The 23,913-nt window shown below is 42.3% G+C and overlaps 4 protein-coding genes across 6 annotated transcripts; 2 read left to right on the top strand and 2 right to left on the bottom strand.

The window, feature by feature from the left end:
• Positions 1-417: 417 nt before the first annotated feature.
• LOC100846579 (putative pentatricopeptide repeat-containing protein At5g40405) lies at positions 418-2,665 on the top strand. The gene has a single exon (XM_003562455.4). It carries the CDS (start codon positions 509-511, stop codon positions 2,141-2,143), a length of 1,635 nt encoding a protein of 544 aa, XP_003562503.1. The 5' UTR covers positions 418-508; the 3' UTR covers positions 2,144-2,665.
• Positions 2,666-2,668: 3 nt separating this feature from the next.
• On the bottom strand, positions 2,669-7,468 carry LOC100846275 (tyrosine-specific transport protein). Of its 3 annotated transcripts, none has more exons than XM_014897426.2 (14): positions 7,103-7,466; positions 6,944-6,984; positions 6,620-6,712; positions 6,293-6,367; positions 5,904-5,953; positions 5,656-5,745; positions 5,233-5,289; positions 4,787-4,856; positions 4,193-4,294; positions 4,071-4,123; positions 3,751-3,898; positions 3,592-3,676; positions 3,277-3,405; positions 2,669-3,190 (listed from the first exon to the last, which is right to left on the bottom strand). In XM_014897426.2, exons 1-14 carry the CDS (start codon positions 7,329-7,331, stop codon positions 3,000-3,002), a joined length of 1,413 nt encoding a protein of 470 aa, XP_014752912.1. In that variant the 5' UTR covers positions 7,332-7,466; the 3' UTR covers positions 2,669-2,999. The 3 variants fall into 3 exon arrangements, with proteins under 3 accessions (XP_014752912.1, XP_024312953.1, XP_014752913.1); XM_024457185.1 differs by having other exon boundaries at positions 6,540-6,712; positions 7,103-7,386; XM_014897427.2 differs by lacking the exon at positions 3,277-3,405 and having other exon boundaries at positions 7,103-7,468.
• Positions 7,469-8,488: 1,020 nt separating this feature from the next.
• Positions 8,489-15,774, top strand: LOC100845971 (4-alpha-glucanotransferase DPE2). Its single transcript, XM_003562453.4, has 23 exons — positions 8,489-8,878; positions 9,332-9,660; positions 9,900-10,017; positions 10,360-10,412; positions 10,552-10,679; positions 10,774-10,891; positions 11,181-11,377; positions 11,482-11,560; positions 11,685-11,723; positions 11,887-12,006; positions 12,091-12,192; positions 12,301-12,384; positions 12,478-12,720; positions 12,801-12,926; positions 13,016-13,090; positions 13,167-13,238; positions 13,442-13,561; positions 13,675-13,772; positions 14,135-14,294; positions 14,379-14,477; positions 14,618-14,815; positions 14,895-14,988; positions 15,393-15,774. Exons 2-23 carry the CDS (start codon positions 9,334-9,336, stop codon positions 15,530-15,532), a joined length of 2,790 nt encoding a protein of 929 aa, XP_003562501.1. The 5' UTR covers positions 8,489-8,878; positions 9,332-9,333; the 3' UTR covers positions 15,533-15,774.
• A 640-nt stretch (positions 15,775-16,414) lies between these two features.
• On the bottom strand, positions 16,415-17,242 carry LOC106865858. The gene has a single exon (XM_014897091.2). The coding sequence runs from the start codon at positions 17,138-17,140 to the stop codon at positions 16,709-16,711; it is 432 nt and encodes a 143-aa protein (XP_014752577.1). The 5' UTR covers positions 17,141-17,242; the 3' UTR covers positions 16,415-16,708.
• Between the last annotated feature and the right edge of the window lie 6,671 nt (positions 17,243-23,913).

Here is a 23,913-nt window from a genome sequence, read left to right as displayed (position 1 = left end):
TTATATTCTGCTGCCATGCTGTTTATCGTGTTGCTATATCAAAAATTGAATTATCTTCCGATAGAAATTCTGATATCCTGCAAAGAGTGAGGTTCTCTTTTTGATTCTGCTTCTGATGGGTCCCGTTTGGACTTTGGAACACAGGAATTTCACAGTAATCGGTTTGTAACATTCAAAAACCATAAGAATACATGGATTTAATGTCTACAGAAAAAAAAAGTCCTGATGCCGTTCAGAACCAAAAAAAATTCATATGGATTCCGTCCAAAATTTACTTTATGCTCTTTGATTGATATCCAAACTTCATTTTTTTTCTTGTTATTTGTGTTTTTTATTCGATTGAAATGAAATTTTGATTCCTTCTTTGAAAACATCCTACGTAATAACCTTAGGATCAAAGGCCATGAGCTCCTACAAGGCAGTAGCAAACGCATGCGCATATGCAGTTATATTTAGAAAGATAGGGCTTCTGCCCCTGTTCCATTCATATGAACGAAACAGCACCCATATGCAGTTATCCCGCCTGAACCAGCAAACCTTCCTCTCCCTCCTCAAATCCGCCGCCTCCGCCTCCCCCTCCGCCTACTCTCACCACCTCCCCAGCCTCCACGCCGTCTGCACCAAGCTCGGGTTCCTCCTCTGCACGCGCACCAACAATGCCTTCATCCAGGGGTACTGCTCCGCGGGCCGTGTCACCGACGCGCGCAGGGTGTTCGACGGGATGCCGCGCCGGGACACGGTCTCGTTCAACTCCATGATCCACGGCTACGCTGTGTCCGGCGATGTCGGCTCGGCGCAGAGGCTCTTTGAGCGGGTACTGGCGCCGACACCCGTCACGTGGACGTCGATGGTCGCTGGGTTCTGCCGCGCTGGGGACGTCGAGTCGGCTCGCCGCGTCTTCGAGGAGATGCCGGAGAGGGACCTGGTCTCTTGGAACGCCATGATATCTGGGTGCGTGGGGAACAGGCTGCCTGTCGAGGCCTTATGTCTGTTCCGGTGGATGATGGAGGAAGGGTTCGTGCCGAACCGTGGGACGGTTGTCAGCGTGCTGTCGGCCTGCACGGGCGCTGGGGCATTGGAGACAGGGAAATGGGTCCATGTGTTTGTTGAAAAGAAGAGGCTCCGGTGGGATGAGTTTTTGGGCACGGCGCTTGTTGACATGTATGCCAAGTGCGGCGCTGTGGAGCTTGCACTGGAAGTGTTCACTGGCTTGAGAGCGAGGAACACATGTACCTGGAATGCTATGATCAATGGCTTGGCCATGAATGGCTACTCAGCGAAGGCATTGGACATGTTTCGCCAAATGGAACTCAATGGAACGGTGGCACCGGATGAAGTGACCTTTGTGGGAGTTCTGTTGGCTTGTAGCCATGCTGGATTTGTGGATGCAGGAAAGGAGCATTTCTACACTATTCCCCAAAAGTATGGCGTAGAGTTAATCCTTGAGCATTATGCGTGCATGGTAGATCTCCTTGCCCGGTCTGGTCATCTACAAGAAGCACACAAGCTCATTACAGAAATGCCAATGAAGCCTGATGTTGTTGTCTGGAGAGCTTTGCTTGGTGGATGCCGGCTCCACAAGAACGTCAAGATGGCCGAAAATGTCATAAGTGAAATGGAAGCAACCTGTAGTGGTGACCATGTCCTCCTGTCCAATCTCTATGCTGCAGTCGGAAGATGGAACGGTGTTGAAGACGTTCGGAGGACCATGCGAAGCAAGGGGATCGAGAAGATTCCTGGCTGCAGCTCGGTTGAGATGGATGGTTCCATCCATGAATTCATTTCAGGTGACAAGTCACATCCATCATATGATGACATTCATGCAAAGCTGATCGAGATTGGCGGAAGGATGCAACAGCACGGTTATGTCACAGAGACTGCAGAGGTGTTCTACGACATTGAAGATGAAGAGAAAGAGCAGGCACTCGGTTATCACAGTGAGAAACTTGCTATAGCATTTGGGCTCATTGGAGGACCTCCGGAGGCTACAATCAGAATCGTCAAAAATCTTCGCTTTTGTACGGACTGCCACAGCTTTGCCAAGTTGGTGTCCAAGATCTACCATCGAGAGATTGTGGTTCGTGATAGAGCAAGGTTCCATCATTTTAGAGGGGGAGCCTGTTCTTGCAATGATTTTTGGTAGAAGAGGGTCAGGTAAACTCTGGTACGGAGGCAATGAAACATCCAACTCGGGTGCGAAACGGCACCACTACACTTAGAAGCTGGCGTGGACACTCGCAACTTGGTGAAAAACATCTTGTGCGCCCTTTGCAATCTGAGAAACGGAGGAGCGGGTGCGGAACGTGACAAAATGGCTCGTGTCCCAAGTTGGCGCTGTTGGAGTATGGCCACCCGGGACCCAACACAGGGCCTAATCATATGGTCCTGAGGGGTCCATACCCAAGAAAGATGGCCGCACAACCGAAAACGTGGGCAGCGTATGTTTTTTTCTCATCATAAGCTTCTTTTGCCTCCTGGGTTTCGCTTCTTTAGTATGGTATCTAAGTTGATGTATGTAGTTTGCTGGGTCAGCAGAGATAAGTTCAGGAACATCATGAGCTGCAAATTGAACTAATGGATTTGTTCTTCTATTGGTTTCCTCAGATGTAAACAGAATATTCATGAGGTCTAGGAAATATTGTCGACACTAGTTATCTAGCATTGACTCTTTTTGCAAGGGGTTTTCTGATTTATTATTTATAAAAAATATACTTCGGTTAATTTATACAACTCACATATGGCAAAAAAAAATCATTTCTAAAGGAACAGTAAGGGAGGACCCCACTGATATGAGCACAAATGTTGAAAGGTCAATATGTACAACTCAACTGAACTTGACTGAATTGCTTGATGAAACTGTGAAAGGATTAGTTAAGAGATGCTTGAAACACTGCCTCGGTCAGTTTTGGTTGTGTTTATGCCACTCATTAGTAATATTGCACGAAAATGTGCAGAAGCATCGGTAAAGGAATGGTATGTGTCCTTGCAAGTTGCACTTGTCAATGTAGTCCTTGTAACTGCATTATGTCCTTGAAAATCTCTGAAAAAATTACGATCAAGGCACCACCCATAACAAATGATAGGGTAACTTTTCCTCCTGGAACTATAGGAGGTACTGGAGCTTCCAATTCATCTGAGTACCTCTCTGACCATGACATAGCTGCAGGAAAAACTCCAAAGAGCACTAGAACTGAAAAGAAATACATGCATGACATCAGTTCATTCCACTGAAGAAACATCTATTTGTAATTAGAGATACTGTAAAAGGATCATTGCCTCCGTAAGTTCCTGCAAAGTCCAGTGCTTTGAAAAATATCTCTGGATCAAGCAATGACAGAACAAGCGGAGGGAGCAAAGTTACAAGGTATGTCAGAGGTTTGTTCTGCCCACTTGGTAGTTTAAGCACTGCATAGTTTTATAGGAGAGACAAAAAAGTTATGGGATCGTGAATTAATAGGAGTAAGCAGTATCCACAGAAAATTGACATTATTTTTTGTTGCTTTCAGGTTTGTCTTCCATCAAATTGGGGAGGTTCATCTTTAGATGTCTAGATGTAAAATATGAATGCTCTTGACTAAAAAAGATACTTACAGTCTGCTATGAAATCTGAGAGTCCAAGAACAAATCCAATGTATGATGTGCCTATTGCAAGAAATGAGAATGCCTCAACGATAGGCTGCAAACCAGGAGATATTTCGTATTAATCTCAGTTCTATAAAACATTGTACACACCACTTGAGAAATACTCACCCCCACTATTCCGTTACTTGACCTAAGTTGTTCCAATGGATCAGCAATAGTCCCACTCCCTGCAAGCCCCGGAATTGTCCCCAGGATGACAGCATCCCATACGAGAAACAGGACAAGGGGTATGGCAGTACCTAATACAATGGCCTTTCTGCAGCAAACAAAAAAAGATATCATATCATATGCTTCTGAAACGGGGATAAGAAGTCGCCAACTTAGGATATAGTAACTTGTCCAGTCTGAAAAATATTTTTTACATCTTTTTGTTGTCACAACTTCTGTACTTATGCAGGTGTTTGTAAGATTTATCTTCACAGCCTTACCTTACTTTTGACAGGTCTCCCTCCAAATTTGTACACAGAACAGGGACTACATTCTGTGAAGGAAAATACTCAGTCTAGTGCCGACATTAATCTATTTGAAGTGATATGGTAAGCAGGATTACCTGGTATACAAATGAAAGAGCAATTATTGGTATACTCTGGGGAGCAGCAGCAAAATTTGTTTCAAGAAGAGAACTCAACTGTATGTTTCCACTTGCCACCACCTGTGAAATTCACACCCAATGTGTTCACCATCTATACTCTGTACTCTGCTGTAGGATGTTGCTCGTGCAAAAGAAATTTCCTAGTGGTCTGTTCATGTTATCTTTGTGACCGAACATAATTTTCTCTCTATTCAAACCATCACTGAATTACTAAAGAAATAGCCACATTTCCTGTCAAAACAGAACCTGTTTATCTAAAAGCAATGAGGATTGGGATCTACACACTTTCACTCACATTACTCATTCTATGTGTATACTTGGACTATCTTTTTTTTCCTTCTCTGATAGGATATTTTGTAACCAAAATTAAGAGTAGGCCTTAAGTTATTTTGAGCAAATTTAGTCATGTTTCATTCTCTTGTTGACTTCTAGAATCATTGAATTTCGACATATTTATGAGATGTTCATGTAAAATTTCGTATCACAACTGCTAAAATCTTCTACGCATTGATATTAATTACACACTGCATGTCTGGTAGTAGTAGCACTTACCACAAGAGATGTGAAGGATGCTATGATACTGAACACCAAAAACCCATTCACCGCACCAATGACTTGCTGACTGCAGTCATCGATACAATTAGTTTTAGTGCTTATCAACTCCTCAGGAAGTATCCAACAGGCAACAACAGTGTGGGTTTGTGGTATAACATGTTTAGATGAAAAATTGCCCAACAGCCCAATTAGTTATGGACATAAGTTCCTAAGATAAATATTTGTAATGTTGATTATTGCATATACCTTTGTTCTTATATTTGGGATGGAAGAGTAATTAACATTTAACAGTCAGAAAGTAGACATGGACTTGAAGCTATATTGAATGTAATCAGGAGCTTCTGCTACATAAACTAAAAAGATCATGAATCTCAGAACAAAGACATCTGCTTGTAATTTTAACCTTCTTTTGCTGTTACATTATGGTAACATCTGATGCATACCTTCCAAAGTAACATAACCCCCCAAAAGCCAGTGAGAACAGGGCAGCACTCTCCCATCTGTAACGATGTAACATCATCATTAGCTGATGATAATACGTTATTGAGTGCTAACTCAAATGCATTGTGATGACTAGTGATGCTTAGTAACTGCTATGTACAGCCTAGGCTTAGGAAATTATTTCTGTGGATTGTAGAAGTACCAACTAGAGTAAATTCCGCGTTAGCTGTTTATCCATAATGCCATTCCTTGGTGTTGTTTTGTTCTTCCAGGGTTATATAACACAAGGGTAAAATATATATAAACACTAGATCGTTCTGAAGTGCCATACTAGTAAGATGGATACACCATATTTGCAACAAAATCTGTGGTAAATAAATTTATTAGCTAGATGGTAAAGTGAAGATCAAGAAAAGAGGTCATACAAGGGAATGCCCAGTGCGTTTGTTATGATATCTGAAGAGCGTGCCACATATGCAACAAGAAGTGCATAGTGTATAAACAAATATGAAAAGCTGCAGACACATGGAAAGCATGGTCAGAATCCTCCAGTTCAAGTATGAATTTGTAACTAATCAGCATTGCAAAGGAATCCTCATTACAATTGCTCAATGTATTTAATGATTTGGAGTTCTTATACATAAATAAACCTCAGTTATTAAATTTTGCATACCAAGCTGTTCGTACTCCAAATGTCCCTAGAGTGCGCTTGGCCATTGAAACCTGGAAAAAGGAGTCTTCAGAGTGTGCTTGCTACTTCCAAACTATGAAAGATGCAAAATATGATATTTAGACTGAGTGTCATTGTCTATCTTTTGCCAGTTTTAATAGATCGACCTTGTGCTCAGGTAAAAATAAAATATATCCAAGCACTTGGGTTTGGATCAACCATGTGCAAAGCTACGGGGAACTAATGAGATGTTCTATCAAGTGTCAACACATGTATCCTCGGGATATATGCCACTTTTTATCTAAACTACATAATTTCAGTTTCATTTTGACTGCCTCTAATAGAGTTTTTTTTTTTGTCAGTAAGAGAACTGGAATGTGTGTGTTATCTACCAGGGAGACACCTCCAGATCCTAGTTCGCACATCGTATTGACATTTACTTCAGCAACTAACAACCCTGTTACAATCTGGAGAAAGTGGTGCCAAACAAAAAGGTCAGTGTAGACAGGTTAGTCAATTAGACAAAATATTGGGTGAAACTATCAAACCCTCCTATGTCAAGGTGACACAACAATGTCACAAATCGGAACAGTTTATGACACGAATTTATCCAAGAAAGCACAGTGCAAAAGGATTTACCTTTGAGAGGCTTCTCTGGCTGCATGTCACCTCTAATAGGTCAGGTTTGATAATTTACCCAGTCAATGACATTCTATTACCATATATATCCAGCAGAAAATGCATGTGACTGCTGAGGCCAAGAATCCAGCTTCCTGTGTGACTGCGGGGATTGCAAGGATACCTGCCCCTACCTATATATGGCGTCGATATATAGATGAAAATAAAGGTTAGTTATGTAGACAGAATAAGCCTTTGCTTGTTGACAATTCTTGAAATTTATGTTTGCTCCAAATCTATCATAAGTAGAACATTTGTGAAATATAATGCCATTATGGGTTGAGTTGGTTTCGAAGCTGCTGAAACTTCAAGGTGCCACATCAAAATTTCAGGTATCATGGGTGGTAAAAAGGAAGGAACGTCACCGTTGTGCCAGCCACAAGAAAGATGGAACCAGTAACACTCCCTAGGGTACAAACGAAAAACAGAGATAGGATCCCATTAGGTGCGCACCTCAAAGTCAAAATTCTGCGCAAAACAAATTCAGTACAACAACAGAGTCTCATAATCGGAGTCCTCCTTACCAGGCTCATGCTTCATGGTTGCCTGGTTGACATTGGAGAAGAGGCGCTCCAGCTGTGGCTGCGAATCCTGTGATCGACTCTCGGCAGACTGGGAACGGCAGCATCGTTGCAGCCTCCACCTTGCTCCTACTGCTCTTCTGTGCGCTGGTGTCCTTGCAGAGATAGAGCGCGAAACGGACAGTGGTGGTGAGTTCAGCAGAGGGTAGCACTGGAGAGATGCTACCGCCATTGTTGCTGCCGTTCTTCTCCTCCAGGTCAGCTTGCAGTTTCTTTTTCCTTTTTTCCCCTTTCTGTTACTGTTATCTTCTAGCTCATGTTGCTGGTCATTTGTGTGGCTCAGGTGCCATGCTGAAAAGTTCTGATGTTGTGGTACAGTAGCAGGCCAAGAACCGTGTGTGTGTGTGCGTGTGTTTGTGGATCAGCTCTGTGTGGAAGGAAGCAGAGGTGTTACTCGTCCAAACTTTTGCCGGGTATGTTTTATTTACATGCTGTTATATTTCCTTTTGGTAAATCTAAGTTGACTTTCGGAACTTTAGGACTGCCTTCGAAATTACATATAACAGAAATGTTATGTTGGTACTAGGGTCTCATGATTTGACATTGACATGATTTTTAAGTTTTCACGGTACAAGGTCAGTGAACTTTGCCCCGGGGCTTGGCAGGTGTTCAAAACTAAAATCTTTGGCCGTTATTATTCCTGTGCTAAAAACATTTATAAAAATAGTATGTATATCCTAGTGTACCACTACAAAAGTTTCGTACTTCTAATATTTTGAAGGAAAAGTTTCATACTTGTTCCAATCCATATTACTTGTCGCCGATTAGGGATGAAGTAGTAATATTCTGTTTGGTTGCATTGAGATGGCATATTCTGGAAAATATCATGGGTCAAAAGGCTACGAGTTCTAGGTGTTGGGCTGCATTGCCTTTGCATCATGTGAGCCCACGGGCCACGGTGACGACAACATGCAAGTTCTTCCACGTATCTCGAAGCAAAATACGACGGACAAAACATGCATTCTTCAGAACCACTGCACTAGTATTAAACTGCCTCATCTGACATTTTCCTTAATCTGCATCTCCAGATCCCCCAAAACCTTTCTGTTTACGGCCAAAAACTACAGTTATCTTCAGACAAGCACATCACACACATTGACACCCATTTCAACTTTTAAGTATAAATCTCAGATTGGATACAGCCCAGATTTGTCACCTTTCCAGATTCGACAAACTTCCCCTTAATGGACACCTCGAGAAAATAATTCTTCTCCTCTCATACAGTCTACAGATCCGCCGCAAGCTGCATCTGCATCGGCATGGGGACAACTACGGTTCGTCTCGTCCTCTCCTCAGCTCACGTGCCGCGGTGGCAGCGTGTCGCCACGCCATCCCTTCCCCGATCCCGAGAAGCAGAGCAGAGCATAGCCTCTCCGGCCTCGTCCTCCTCCCAACCACACAAAAATGGCGGAGAGCTTTTAGTCCGGGGGAGATCCACAAAGCATGGGGAGGCAACGGACCAGAAAAGGCGCCCCCTTTTTTTAGTACTACCCCGTCCCTGCACTGCAGTCGCAGGTGCCGCTTTCCCATGCTCGCCACCCGCTCCTCCGCCCTCCGTCGTTAACGTCGCCTTCACACCCGGGACGTCCTCTTCTTCATCCTTGGCGCCTTCCTCCCTCTCCTCTCCTCTACCCAGCCGTCCTCTCCTCCTCTTGTTCCGTCGCTGATTCGGTGCTCATTTCTGGCCGCGCCCATTGGCGCCGCTCGTGCTCGGTGAAGGTAGGTGACCTCGCTCCCTCTCCCTTCTCGGGGTTTTTTCTGATTTGTTCCTGTGGTTTGCCACTGAGATTGCTGGTTCTTGGTAGTTTGTAACCATGGCGCCAATGGCACTAGTACTTAGCTGGGTGAGGTTTCTTGATTCTTCGAATCTGGCCCGCATTCCCCTTTTTCGTTTGATTCCGGAATCTCTTTTCTCACGGTATCAAGATTTTTCGGAGGGATGGAAACATGAAGAATAATTTTGTGTGGGGATCGCTGGCATGCATCAGGGGAACCTCACATTTCTTGGATCCCCAATTCATTGTCTAGGGAGGAATCCTGAGACCCTGCCGTAGTTAGGAGTGGAACCTTGGGATTCATTCAGCTCGCAACCTGCTAATCTTATGTTTTTTTGCTTCCACGCGTTCAGCTTGCTAACTTTGCTGCGATTTTTTGTTACTGTTTGCTCTGAAGATATGGTGAAATCTCTACATGTGACTGTGATCTTCAAATTACCGTACTACACGCAATGGGGACAAAGCCTTGTCATTGCTGGCTCTGAACCGGCACTGGGATCTTGGAATGTCAAGCAAGGATTGGCCTTGAGCCCAGTTCACCAAGGGAATGCTCTAATTTGGTGTGGCCAACTTTCGGTTGCTGCTGGCTTCACCTGTGAGTACAGTTATCATGTAGTGGATGATCACAAGAATGTTTTGAGATGGGAGTCTGGGGAGAAAAAGAAATTAGTGCTGCCAGAGGGTGTTCAGGATGGAGACGTAGTCGAGATCCGTGACTGGTGGCAGGTACTAATTAAAAAAAATCATGTACTCGTTAAGATGTCTTCTTGCTTGTTTGTGTATATTTGCATGCTGTACAAATAAGTAGTAGCATTTCAGCAAAACTAAGCTTATAACTTAGCTGGATGCATTGTATCTGTTGTTGGTATCTTGCTACCCATATGACCACTTAACATCGCTGTTCGTTGGACTAGTCCTATAAGCTTATTGTTCATTGTTTATGATTAGTCGTGGTTTGAATTCAGGATGCTTCTGAAGCTCTTTTCCTTCGAAGTGCATTCAAGAATGTCATTTTCAGCGAAAATGAAAATGCTAAAAGAGAATTGAAGTCTGCTTCCCTCAGCAAAAGTTTGGACCCTGAAGGTAACATTTTAAAACTAAAAGTCTAAAATGATGGAGTGGACTGGCATACATCCGATATTCTCTTCATATATTTACTGGATAAGAATGAATATAGCAAGCATAATCTCTTTCCATGTTAAGTACATATTAAGTGAAATATGTTTCCTTCCCACATCTTTAGATCTGTAGAACTCTCCAGGTGATACCTTGCACTTGTAATATGTATTATTTAAATGAATTTTGTAGTAAGTATTTATCCCTGGAGTGTCTGGAAGTAAACAAAAGAAATGAGTTGGTTCTGTTTTGATGATTAGGTATGACATGGCTATTTTGTAATTTTCTTCTATAATTTTGGTTCAACAGATATTGTCGTGCAATTTATTATTAGTTGTCCTCGACTAGGAGCTGGCTCTACTGTAAGTATTATCCATACAGTTTTGTTTCTTTTTGTGAGCTATGCTTCAAGTACATACTTAGTGACCATTATCCCATTTTTCTTAAATCAGTTATAAATATTTGCTGGTGTCCTAACTATTGCCAAACACAAAACTTTAGGTTGTCGTCACAGGAAGTAACCCTTCAATAGGAAATTGGCGAGCTCAAGATGGCCTCAAGCTGAACTACGTTGGAGATTCCATTTGGAAGGCAAACTGTGTGTTGCGGAAATCTGAGTTCCCAGTCAAATATCCTTGCGCAAATGGCTATTTCCCTAGTTAGCATTTTGTATGTATTATTTGTTGTATGAACACTAGTGTGTTGTCCTTAATAATGTTCCACATATAAATATTGTCAAATTAGTGAAGCAGGAGCATCTACATTGGAGTTCGGTCCAAACAGAGAGGTCGATGTGGATTCACCATCCAGATACATCCTACTATCTGATGGCTCCCTACGGGTAATATATGCATTGATAATGAGTCATCCACTAAGAATGTGCTGATAATGCATATGTTCCTTGCCAGAAAGTTTGCTAGGAACTTGTTATTATTTAGGTCTTGCAATCACTTATGTCTTTTACGATGCTATGATGATGCATTAGGATATGAACAATATTCCTTTTATATTTATCATATTCTTGGTAGAACCATGTCATGTCATGCTTGGGCAAGAAAGCTGAGGATGTAGTATGAATCATCATCATGGACAACTACTATGTGAGACCAACTCATCATTTGTTTTACCAGGAATCACCATGGAGGGGTGCTGGTGTTGCCGTGCCAATGTTTTCAATCAGGTCAAATGAGGACCTTGGTGTTGGAGAGTTCCTAGATCTTAAACTTCTTGTTGACTGGGCAGTCAATTCGGGTTTTCATCTTGTTCAGATCCTTCCTATCAATGATACTTCAGTTCACCAGATGTGGTGGGATTCATATCCATACAGGTACACGAAGATACATAGCTTCATATATTCCCCTGTGTTTTTTGTTGAAGTTTGAAAAGCACATTCCCAAACACAAATAACATGCTGCATGTGTTTTTTTGCAGCTCACTCTCTGTATTTGCGTTACACCCCTTGTACCTGAGAGTACAAGCACTTTCAGATGCAATTCCAAAGGATGTTAAGGTGTACCTTTGTATGCATTTCAGATAAAACTCTTATACTACTTATTTGTGTTGGCTTCTCGTTTCACTGATCTCTTCTGTTCTGAATCACCTGATCCTGTACTCAATTTTGCATATCATCGCAGGAAGAGATTTTGCAAGCAAAGAAACAATTGGACAAGAAGGTAAGTGGTTAAACTTTGAATATAATTTTCTTTTGGCCTAGATGCACTTCATGTCCCTGCTGCTCTTTTGATATGTTTGCAAAACATGTGACTTCTGATCATGCAATTCATGTGGTTCTTGGAGTTGTTTACAGATCTAACTTTCTTCTGAACGTTAAATCAGGATGTTGACTATGAGGCAGCAATGGCCACAAAACTGTCAATTGCCAAAAAAATATTCAATTTAGAAAAAGACAAAGTATTAAGTTCCGCTTCGTTCAAGAAGTTCCTATCTGAAAATGAGGTATATTTACTGATATCTCGCATGTTATGTTTAGTCTACTCATTTCAAACTACATCTGATAGCTTTCATGCCATGTTCCGATAGGAATGGTTGAAACCATATGCTGTATTTTGCTTTCTGCGGGATTTCTTTGAGACATCAGATCACAGCCAATGGGGTCGGTTTTCTCAGTTCTCGAAGGAAAAGGTATTGGAAATGATATGCTTAATAAAAGTGTTTTCAGTAAATTCTGTCATTTGGTCATGCTTTCTGACACAAGTCCTAATAGATGTCTCATTATGTTATTTATTGCAGCTTGATAAGCTTGTTGCAGAAGGTACTTTGCACCATGATATTATTCGCTTTCATTACTATATCCAATACCATCTATATACGCAAGTAAGTATCAGCTGTTGTCATTCTGAACTGCTTATTGAATCATATCTGTGTATATATTTGTGGACATTTATTCTTACATACCCTTCTTATTAGTTATCAGAGGCAGCTGCATATGCAAGGAAAAACAAGGTTATTCTGAAAGGAGATTTACCTATTGGTGTTGATAGGAATAGTGTGGATACTTGGGTATACCCTACCTTATTTCGCATGAATACAGCAACTGGTGCACCTCCAGATTATTTTGACAAAAATGGACAAAACTGGGGTTTCCCTACATATAACTGGGAGGAGATGTCAAAGGATAATTATGGGTGGTGGCGAGCTCGTCTGACGCAGGTTATTTAGCAGCACTGTTTCTTGTTTGTCTGGCGGTCACCTTTGCTTGTCATTACTCATCTGCTATTAATATGTTGCAGATGGCAAAATACTTCACAGCTTATAGGATAGACCATATTTTGGGTTTCTTTAGGATATGGGAGCTTCCAGATCATGCTGCGACAGGTTTGATCGGAAAATTTAGACCTTCGATTCCTCTTAGTCAGGTTCGTTTATCATCTGTTAAACAAACTAAAAGGGACCAAAGGAAACCTCTAGTGTAGTTTATCTGACTTGTTCCTAAGTTCATTTTCAGGAGGAGCTTCTGGGCGATGGCATTTGGGATTTTGACCGGATGAGCCGTCCATATATTCGTCAGGATATGTTGGAGGTAAATCTGTTGAAAAGCGATGTTCCAGAATTTTGTTAGTATAACAACGAGGGTGCCAACATGATGTTTATTTCAGGAGAAGTTTGGATCTTTTTGGACAGTTATTGCAGCTAACTTTCTGAATGAATATCAGAAGCAATGCTACGAGGTAATGCAATTGGTTATGTTCTCTTTCAATAATAACTGAAGATATGGGCTACTTGAGACTGCATGGCAAATCATTAGTTCAGTGATTATTACAAGCATATCCATTTTTCAATCCAAGACATGTGAATTTTTTACCGTGGTTCTTTTCCATAGCATTGCTTCCTCTAATTTCCCTTGCTTTTCATTTGTTGTTTGTGTGTATAGTTCAAAGAGGAATGCAACACTGAGAAAAAGATTATTGCAAAGCTTAAAACCAGTCCCGAAAAATCACTCTGGCTGGAGAAAGAAGACAGTGTTCGGCGTGGTCTGTTTGATCTACTACAGGTGACTCAGTCTTCTGTTCTGCGCATTTTGTATCCTGATGTTACAACTTTTTCTAACATATCCAACTCTCTTTTACCCATTCGACTAAAATAGATCTGTTTGTTGATCTACAGAATATAGTCCTCATTAGAGATCCAGAGGACCCCACGAAGTTTTATCCCCGTTTTAACCTGGAAGACACTTCAAATTTTAGGGACTTAGATGAACATAGGTAATGTTTTTTTTCTCTGTTATAAATGCTTCTGATTAGACTGTAAATTTGCTTCAAATTAGTTGACAATAAAAGCAAGAATTCAGACTTACAGTTTGTGAGCTTTGTGATATTGTACTTGGTTGCAAAATTTTATCTTTTCATCCTATTGCTATCACCTCTCACATAATTAATGTTATATTATGAATTTTCCTCGAGAACAATCGACTATGTTTAGTAGGCATTTGCCATCAAAAAATGAAATCAGCATGCAACCAAGTGTTAGTTCTTACTAGTGGCCTTCTCTTGATTTTATTAACATTATGTCCTAACCAAATCTGTGTTATCGACTATTTCATCATCTCATCAATGTTATTTTACAGCAAAAATGTCCTTAGAAGATTATATTATGACTATTATTTCACTCGCCAAGAAAATCTTTGGCGTCAAAATGCGCTGAAGACTCTGCCTGTCCTGTTGGATGCATCAGATATGCTGGCATGCGGGGAAGATCTTGGTCTTATCCCTGCTTGTGTTCATCCTGTATGACACCTTTCCAGATTATGCTAAGAAATTATTGGTTTCTGCTGATTATGTTCTTAAAATAACAGCAAGGTGTTTATCCAGGTTATGCAAGAACTAGGGTTGATTGGATTGCGTATCCAGAGAATGCCTAGTGAACCAAACTGTGAATTTGGTATTCCATCTCAGTATAGCTATATGACGGTATGTTTCACTCTTTTTTACAGTATTATCATTTTATTTTTTTATGACTAAATTTTACAGTATTATGCTCATAGAAACAGTTGGGAACAGGAAAAGTATATGCTACATCAGATGATAAATTGTGTTGAATAACTTTTCAGGTTTGTGCTCCCTCATGTCATGATTGCTCCACACTACGTGCTTGGTGGGAAGAAGAAGCAGGGAGAAGAAGTCGCTTTTACAAGGGTGTAATTGGTAGCGACAAGGAGCCTCCATCTCGTTGCACCCCAGAAGTGGTTCACTTCATTGTTCAGCAGCATTTTGATGCCCCATCAATGTGGGCAATCTTTCCGCTACAGGTATACTTCAAGTTGTATCATATATTAAGGGGTTCTCAGGAAATAAATACATGAATATATTGGGTCTCTTCTTTACCAGGACCTGCTCGCACTGAAAGACAAGTACACCACAAGACCAGCAGTGGAGGAAACTATCAACGACCCCACTAACCCAAAGCATTACTGGAGATTCCGTAAGTCGATTTTCTGCTTTCTTATTTGTCTTGTTTGAGTGGTGGCATTGTTAGAAAATATGTGTTGAAACTTGAAACTGCTGAACATTTCTACAGTTTCATGTTACGGAATAATTAATAACCATTTGATGTGGAGCTAGGCACATCATGAGAGATGGCATAGCAGACCAATTTAATATATGGGGACAGGGCATCATCAAAATGCTATCCCATCATCTGGTGAATAAATAATACTTGTAGGACACCGTCATTTTCAAACAATTCATCAGCATAGCTTTGTATGCTAAAGTGACATCTCTGAAGCCTCACATACTATCCACATTCCCATTGTATTGTATATTAACTCCAGAAAGAAAAGTGTATATATTTTTTCCTTGGATCTAAATTCTCCCCAATATTTGCAGGCCTACATGTGCCACTGGAGTCTATGTTGGAGGACAAAGACATCCAAGCAACCATCAAGGACCTTGTCACAAGTAGTGGGAGGTCATTTCCTGGCAAGAAAACGGAGGCTTCCAAAGGACAGTCGAGTGGTAAACCATAGGAAAAAGGACCACCGCAAGAACGGTCGTCGAACGGGATCACGATTACAAGTAAATAGAATAAAGTGATGCATTTCATCACCACGTCCGCGTAGCTGATCTTGTTTCAGCTGGAAACTGTTTACGCTAATTCCCTTTCGAACTCCGAAAAATAATAAGTACCAGTATCATCTATCAAGCCTGCTCGTGGAATAAATTATCCTTGGTCTCGATTTTTATTTCAGCGATGACTTTTAACTTGTTTGCTTCCGCACATTTTCTGCTTGTGTGTGTGATTCAAGGCTCTGATATTGGAGTTCCTGGAGCATATTTTCAGTTTTCCTGCCATGTACCTGTGTATCAACCGCAATGGTGCATCTTATGAATGCACACACTTTATTCTTCAACTTAGATTAACTTTACTCTCTGAGACGCTTCAAAAACAAAAAAATAAATAGAAAAGCTTTATTCTCTGAGAAAGCTCCCTGCATTTACATTACAACCTTGTTGAACCGTGGCCTCTGGCTCTGGATCAGGAGATGCGATTCCATTTCTTTCTTCTGGCGCAGATCAAAAGAAGAAGAAGAAGAAGAGAAATACCTTCTTGTTGCTTTGCATCACAATTCCATTAGGAGAAAAGCTTTGGCTTTTGAAGCTTAGGTTGTACTGCTACCAGATGCCAATTCACAAAAAGCGTCCAGCTTTAGTGAAGGTTTATTAGGTTGCAGTATTCATTTCTTAAAATAAAAAAAACTTGACCTGAAGAGACGAGAACTACTCTTAAAATTGGAAAAAAAAAATCAAAGAAGCCAGGAAAGACAATTCTGCAGTCTCGTAGCAATCTGGTCTACCGATTATGCTAGCAGAAGAATGCTGCGATGGCTTTCTGTAAAGCTTGGGAAAGATTAAAAAAGCTGCCAAGCCGAGCAACAGCCGCCAGTTTAATTTTGTTAAACGACTTTCTGTATTACTAGTTCCTGTCTCGCTTAATTAATCGACACTCGATCTCCTTTAAATAAATAATAAAGACTCGCTGTATATCTGTACAGAGAAGGAGAGGAAGAAGAAGAAGAAACTAAGAAAAGGCGCACGCTAATTCTGTGATGAGGTCGCCTTAGCTTCGTGGGGTTAATTCATGGCCTTTGCCATGGTCTGTCGGTGGGTGGATCAACTTGCTTTTTGAAATTTGGGAGAAGAAATCATGGGTACCCTGTGGCGAGGCAGAGCTCCCAGAACTTGCGGTCCTCCTCCTGCCGCGCCGCCGCCCGCTCCGGACCCTCCTCCTCCTCCGCATCCCGCCGCCGCTTCACACGATCCGACACCGCCGCCGGTGTCCTGTTCCACCAGAAGCTCGCCGTGCTCACCTCCTCTTCGTCCTCGTCGTCAGCCTCCGCCATTCGCGGCCGCTTCTGCTGCTGGCCGTACGGGTCTTCTTCTTCGCCCCTCTCCACGCAGCTGCTGCACCCGTCGTCGTCGTCTTCCCCGTCCTCCCCGCCGCTCGCCGTCGGCCGCCGCGGGCGTTGGCGCGGGGAAGACGACGACGACGATTCCGCGACGCTCTCGATTTCGTCGGCGGGGAAGCGGCCGCCGGGCCTCGGGGGCGCGAGCGAAGGCGGGTGCACGGCGGCCATCTGCGCGCCGGGAGGGAGAGGGGGAAGGGGAAGGTCGATCGAGCTACAGTAGCTTAGCTAGCTGCGGGTGGCGGCTAGATGGAGAAAGTTTCGGGGGCCGTTGGTATTTATAGGCTATAGCGCGGGCGTGCGCATTTTAAAGGGGGAGAATTACTGAAAGTGCGATCGATCGATCGGTGCTACACAAGCGACTGCGTGCGGCTATGGAGTGCTCCACTAGTGAAAAAGGGAATAACCTTTTTGAAATTAACACGCCCGAATGGTGGAAGTGGGAACTATATATTGCATTCATGTAGTGTCTATATAGTTCTTAGAAATTGTTACTGCCTAGCTACTCCTCTCATGATTTATCTTTTTTTTTTTATGAATTCCATGTTTAAATTCGAACTGTTATTAGCAGTGCCTAGTTATAATTGATAGAAAAGTATAGTTTTGATCTCTCAATTGGTAACAACGTTTAAAAATGATCGCTCAACCCCATATTTGGTTCCTCAATCGATACAACCGGTTGCTTTTAGTCATGGGCGGACCCACGTTAAATTTGGCCCATGTATAGAAAGGATGTCCCCACTCGGTCCATAAAAATGCCTCAACTTGGTACATTTTGCACCCTCTCAGGGTTTTTTTTCTGGTCCGCTCATGCTTTTAGTCCCTCTTTTAGTTTTGGATGATTTTGACTCCACGTGGCGTGGTTTTTCTAAGATTATTCCAAATCGGATGCAACCATGCAAAGTTTAGTGACAAAACGTACTGTACGATTTCGAGTTCAGTGACCATTTCTGGACTTTGTTGCCAATTGAGTGAGCGATCGAAATACACTTCTCTGTATAATAAATAGCTACCTATTTTTGGCCACGCGAGGAGGAACAAACTAGTTAGCAATAAAACCTTCATTGAATCAATATTGTTGTTCATGGATAACGGTTTTTCATCACACATGGTTAGAAAATTGTGGCAATGTGTGCGTGGAAGCTCCGATCAAAAAGGCGTGCCAAAATCGCACACGTACTCGAGAGATTTGTCAAGAAGAAAATGCATGCCACGACCAAGGACGAGACGACCCAATAGCTGGCGGTGACGTTGGCCACTTGAAAATTACTCCGAAACTAGGTAGTTAACCTCTTAATTGACTGTCCGAAGAAAAAAAAACAGAGAGAATTTTGACCAGTGAAAGTTTTCTCAATTTACGGCCGGAGATCTCTAGCACTTTCTGTTCTCCGACGCTAGCTGGTTGGCTGTCGTCACATGGGGAAAACAAACGTGGACCAAGTTTGTATCATTAGACGTACCATAGATGCATACGTGCAAATATTGTGTTACTTTTCTGAGATGCATACATGCAAAACTACTACTTTATAGATGCTTTATAACAATAAATACATCCGGAGTATATCGCTGTATGTGTAGATCTCTTGCCATGGTGGGCTCATTTTAAGGAGAAATTTTAGTTTCTACATGGATGGATAGACCAGCCAGCAAAGTAGCTTTAGCTTAGCTAGCAGCAGCAGGAAACACAAGTTGCATTCTTTGGCGTCTGCTCGCACGCCTGCGCATGCGATGTCTGCAGGCTACCGGCCAACTTCTTCTGGCGCTAGCCTTTCTAGAAGGGTTGACTCCGGCCCACTCCTCCCGTTATTCCCTTTCTAGAAGCCACATGACGTACGTCCACGCTTTTCTTTGTTTTCTCGCTTGCCCGGCCACAGCTAGTCCTCTATCTAAGTCGCACACGAAACACAAGTAACTTTTACTCCCTCTGTCCATAAAAAGATGTCACGCGGCACATTTTTCGAAAACCCCCTCGAGTAATTCCCGACATAACAGGCAGTCCAAGCCGCTGTCCTTCCTCACTCGCACGCCGCTCGTCTTCCTCGCTCGCCGCAGATCCCAGGCGCTGCTCCCCTCTGCCCTATAGGGCCGACGGATCTCTCGCAGTCACTACTACCCCTCCGCCTTCTAGCTCCACCGGGATTCTCCCACTCCGCCGTCTAGCTCCTCCGTTCTGCTCGCCCTCCGCCGTCCAAGGTTGGATTTTTCTCGCTGCACCCCGCCGTCGGCTCGCCTCCGCCGTGCGCCCAGCCGTCGCGCCGTTGGTCGCCTCCGCCCTGCGCCCTGCCGTAGCGCTCGATTGCGGCCTCCGCCGTGCGCCCTGCCGTCACGCCGGCCCCCTCTATCTCCGAGGCGCGGCCTCCTCTTGCCGCTGAAACCTCCTGCAGCCGTGCCCCCACCACGGGTCCCTCGCCTCCGGCTCGTCTCCCCTCCGGCCCGCCGCCGCCCAGCTCGCGAGAGGAGGCAGAAGTGCAGAACAACAAACGTCGGCAGAGGAAGCAGGTACCTCTTGTCAATTTAATCGATTTCTCCTTGTCAATTGATGCTAAACGGGAACATTATGTGCTGTTTCGAACTCAAGAATTGGATCGATTGCTCTGCTCCTAGCCAATTGTTGATGTGTCTCTGCGTTGTCAGTGAGAATGTGGGTTGCCAATCTCTGAATGTGTGTGCTAATTTCTTAGTGTCTTAGTGTTTCCATGACATTCCCTTGTGTCATCTGTGAATGCTTCATCAAGATGCAATGTGGATGAGGTTTTACAAAATCCAATGATGTGCCTCAGCTTGTACTGAAATGTACTAAGCTAAAGCTAGCTTCATTGTGTGTGCCCTTTCTTTGCCTTGTTACTCAAATAGGCTATTGGCATGAAATGAAAATTGGCCCAATTTTTTGTTTCTCGAATGCAATTGACAAAGCTTTTGTTAGGTGTCATCTGTAAGTATACTGTATATTGGTTGGTGGATGGACACTAGAGCATCGCTAGAGATTTTGATTTGAGTGCAGGAGAAATTTGCTGATTTTTTATCCAGTAAAATGGCATCCCAAACCTACAGGGTGGGACAATATCTGTTTATTTCAGCATATAGGCTTGATAGAAGCAATCAACGTGCAATGCTCTGGTGCTAACAATACTACTCCACTGCCTTGGTCCATTTTCTCAAACAACTTAATTATCTAGGACATGTGTAAATTGTCGTCTGGAGTCCTTTTGGTCAGGGTGATGGATATACTTAATTGCTGGTGATTATGCACCTAATGTGTCCAATCCCATATTTTGCTCGTTCGAACCTGTAATTGCAGTACCTGACGGTTTACTATATAGGGTGGAGGGATTATTTCTCGGTTCGAGAAGAAGGGTTTTTTGCTGAAGGGACTAAAGCTTTTCCAGTGCCACAAGGAGTTGGCTCAGGTTTGCATCTGAATATGTATCAAATTTTTATAAGCTTATGTGATTCATGGAAGTTGCTTAGCAAGGAAAATTTTCTCTGTAATTATGAACAATACCATTCTTATGAAGGAAAGCAACATCTTTCTTTCGTGACACCAGTTTCTGGATGATTAAAATTGTATGACTGAACTTTGAGATAGGACAGTTTCTGAGATAGGACTGAAATTTGACTTGCTGCATAATAAAAAGGTCATATTAGTCTAGAAAGAATACAAGGTAGTGGCAAGCACCGCAAGTGCATGCCTGCATGTATGTATCTAGTGAAAGTTAGCACATGGATTCATTGGTTTGTATAGCTTCAGTTTAAATTCAGTGTGTACTCCGTTCCATAATTCTTGTCTCAAATTTGCCTAAAAATGGATGTATCTATTCCTAAAAAACGTCTAGATACATGTAATATTTCGACAAGAATTATGGAACGGAGGGAGTACTTGCTAATTAACCACAATATTCAAGCAAGTTAAAAATGTACATACTCCTAATCAGAAAGATTACTAGGCCTGAACTTGCAGTATAGTCCTAATCAGTAATCAGGAAGATTACTTGGCTTATTATTGAAATCAAAACTCTTGTGTTACCTAGGGCCAGAACTTGGAGCTTTAGAAATATGGACATCACTTTACTGGAGTAAATTTAGTTGATTAATTGTGCTCTGTTTGGTGATGTATACTAACTGTTTGGTTCTGTTTAGTCCTTAAACAGAGTAAGTTGTATACAAATCTCTTGTATGGAGGAATTGACATTATAGATGATGAAGTATGGGCAAATGTCGTGCAGGTTAGTTTTACCTTCTCCTTGCTGGCAAATTTATTTATGACTTGTTACTATTAGGAGTAGAAGTATATGCATGCCAAATTATTAAATAAATTCAGTTAACAACCATGTACTGTGAACTGATATTGTGAACTGAATAGATGGCTGAAATTGTTAACATCTGCAGTGCCAAGGTGAGTCAAAATTATTTCAGAACAGTGGGTAGTGAATCAAAATTATTTCTGAATAGACACATCATTCAGTTAACAGTTAGCTTTTTCAGAACAGTGAATCATTTTAGGAATTATTTCTCAGTATTCTCAAGTATTCTGCATTTTCCTTCCTCAGTTTCCATTCTACAGTGTATTACTCAATATCAGTTTTTTTTAATCTATACTCAATATCAGTTTTTTGTAATCTATACTCAATATCAGTTCAAGTCTATTGGTTGTAACTTCCTTGAGAAGCTATGTTGATTTCTCTACTGATCTGAACATTGGCTTACCAAGATAAACATATTTTGACACCCCATGTTATAGGACTGAACTTTTATCGACTAGTTTCAATAATTTGATTTGTAGGACTGAATTTTCGACTACAATCTCAAAGATAAACATATTTTGGCACCCCATGTTTTCTATCGACTACAGCTGGGTTTGCCTTAGTTTGTGGAAGTGGACATTTGGGTTTTGTATGGTTGAGTTTCTGCCACTCATTTTGTATTTTGACACTTTAAGTTAACATTCATTTGATTAAGACACCATACAATGGAAATATTAACAATGCTGGAGCAGTAGTAATTTCAAATTTGGGAAAGAAATTATGCTGTAATTGTAGAGTTGAGCTTCTATTTTGGGTAGAAATTCGTCAGGACACCTGAGATTGCTACTTTCCGTTTTTAATCCTCAGATTGCTCCCTTCCTTCTTCTAATCCTGAGATAGCTTCCTTTTTAAATTATGTGATTGAGGACCGGAGGCGGAGGCGCGGGCGCAGGAGGCACTTGAGGCGCTGGCCAAGCCAGGGACGGCGGCAGGAGCTTCCTCGGCTGGAGCTCCCCTGGATCAGTGCCGGCGCCCTGGAGCAGAGCGATGGCTGCGGGAGCTCCGGCGGTAGCGGTGCAGGGGAGAATAACGGCGGGAGCGGCGCAGCTAGCAGGCCCGCCGGCGACCTCCTTCTTCCTCCGCGTCCGCGATGCGGGAGTTCGCGAGCTCCTCCGCGAGCTCTGGCGGGAGGCCGGCGGGAGCTCCGGCGACACGAGCGCAGCGGAACGCGACGGACGGAGGGAGAGCTCCACGGAAGATTTCAAAATTTGAAGGGATTTGAACTTGAATTTGAACTTGAATTTGAATTTGAACTTTCAAATTTGAACTTATTTGCGCGACGGACGGACGGAGGGAGAGCTATGAATTTGAACTTTCAAATTTGAGGGATTTTTTTGCAAAATTTGAATTGAACTGGAGGGTTTGGAGGGATTTTTCTGGACAGAGGGAGTAGTACAAAATGACGTACACACAGCTGTAGCTCTCGATCGATATCGAGGACCTACCTGCACTAAAAACAGCTTAGTTATATATATGTTTGCAGTCAACCACAACATCAATTTATTGGGTGAAAAGTAATACGGTACTAAGAATGGGGTTGGACTTTTTGGAGAGTACGTGTACAGCACGACCAAGTTAATTTACACAAGTACTAATGTACTCTCTCCGTCTCATATTAAGTGACTCAAATTTGTCCAAATATGAATGTATTTATGTCTAGAACGCGTCTAGATACATGTAATAGAAAATCACTTAATATGGGATAATCCGTCTCATATTAGTTGTCTCAAATTTGCCAAATATGAATGTATCTATGCCTACAAAGCGTCTATATACATGTAATATTTCGACAATTATTATGAGAGGGAGGGAGTATAATGCTTTGCCACTGGGATTTTATCTTCTTCTTGCATTGGTTGCTTTTGCCGGGGGTCGTCCGTCGGGTCGGCCAACTGCACAACAAGTGTTCTGGTCTCTCCACTTGTAAAAAGGGGTATTCATGTATGTACGTGGAAGTTTTAATTAATGGGAAGCTCGATATGGTCATATGGAGGTGCATAATATCATCCGATCCTGTCAATTAGGCACTAGTGTCTTGAGAGTTGAGACAGATTGATTCAACGACGATCATGCCATTATATCGTGCATGCGCGTGTACGTCTCACATACGCCCGTTTGGTGGTGGAGCTCACGCGAGGAGGCTCCATCGGACGTGTACGTTTGGATAAGGACTCCACTTGGCGACTAGATCATGTTTAAGAAAGATTAAGTGGTCTACTAATTAGTTCCTCTGTTCTAAATTATAAGATGTATTAAGTCAAAATTCTAAAGTTTGACCAACTTTATTGGAAAATCTACCAACATATATGAATATATTTTTTTTTTGTTAAATCCGTCATGCGTGGCATATATCTCCATAATATACTGATTTGATACCCCTTTAGATATTACCAGTATATTTTTCTATAGCCTTGACAATTTTTTAAAAAGTTTGAATTAAAATAAAGCCATAACGTTTTATAATTTGAGATGAAGGGAGTGGTTACATAATATTTTTTCTGTCTCAAATTAAGATCTGTGCCAAATTAACCAAAGTAATGGACATTGATAAATAATAGACAGTGACGCTGATTGACAGCGAGTCCAAACCAATGGCGCAGTACGTACACCTCGATCGGCCAGGTCAAAACAGTACGGCAAAGC

The sequence above is a fragment of the Brachypodium distachyon genome, chromosome 1 (assembly GCF_000005505.3).
Source record: "Brachypodium distachyon strain Bd21 chromosome 1, Brachypodium_distachyon_v3.0, whole genome shotgun sequence".
Taxonomy (NCBI): domain Eukaryota; kingdom Viridiplantae; phylum Streptophyta; class Magnoliopsida; order Poales; family Poaceae; genus Brachypodium; species Brachypodium distachyon.
This window is presented reverse-complemented; position numbering and strand designations above follow the sequence as displayed.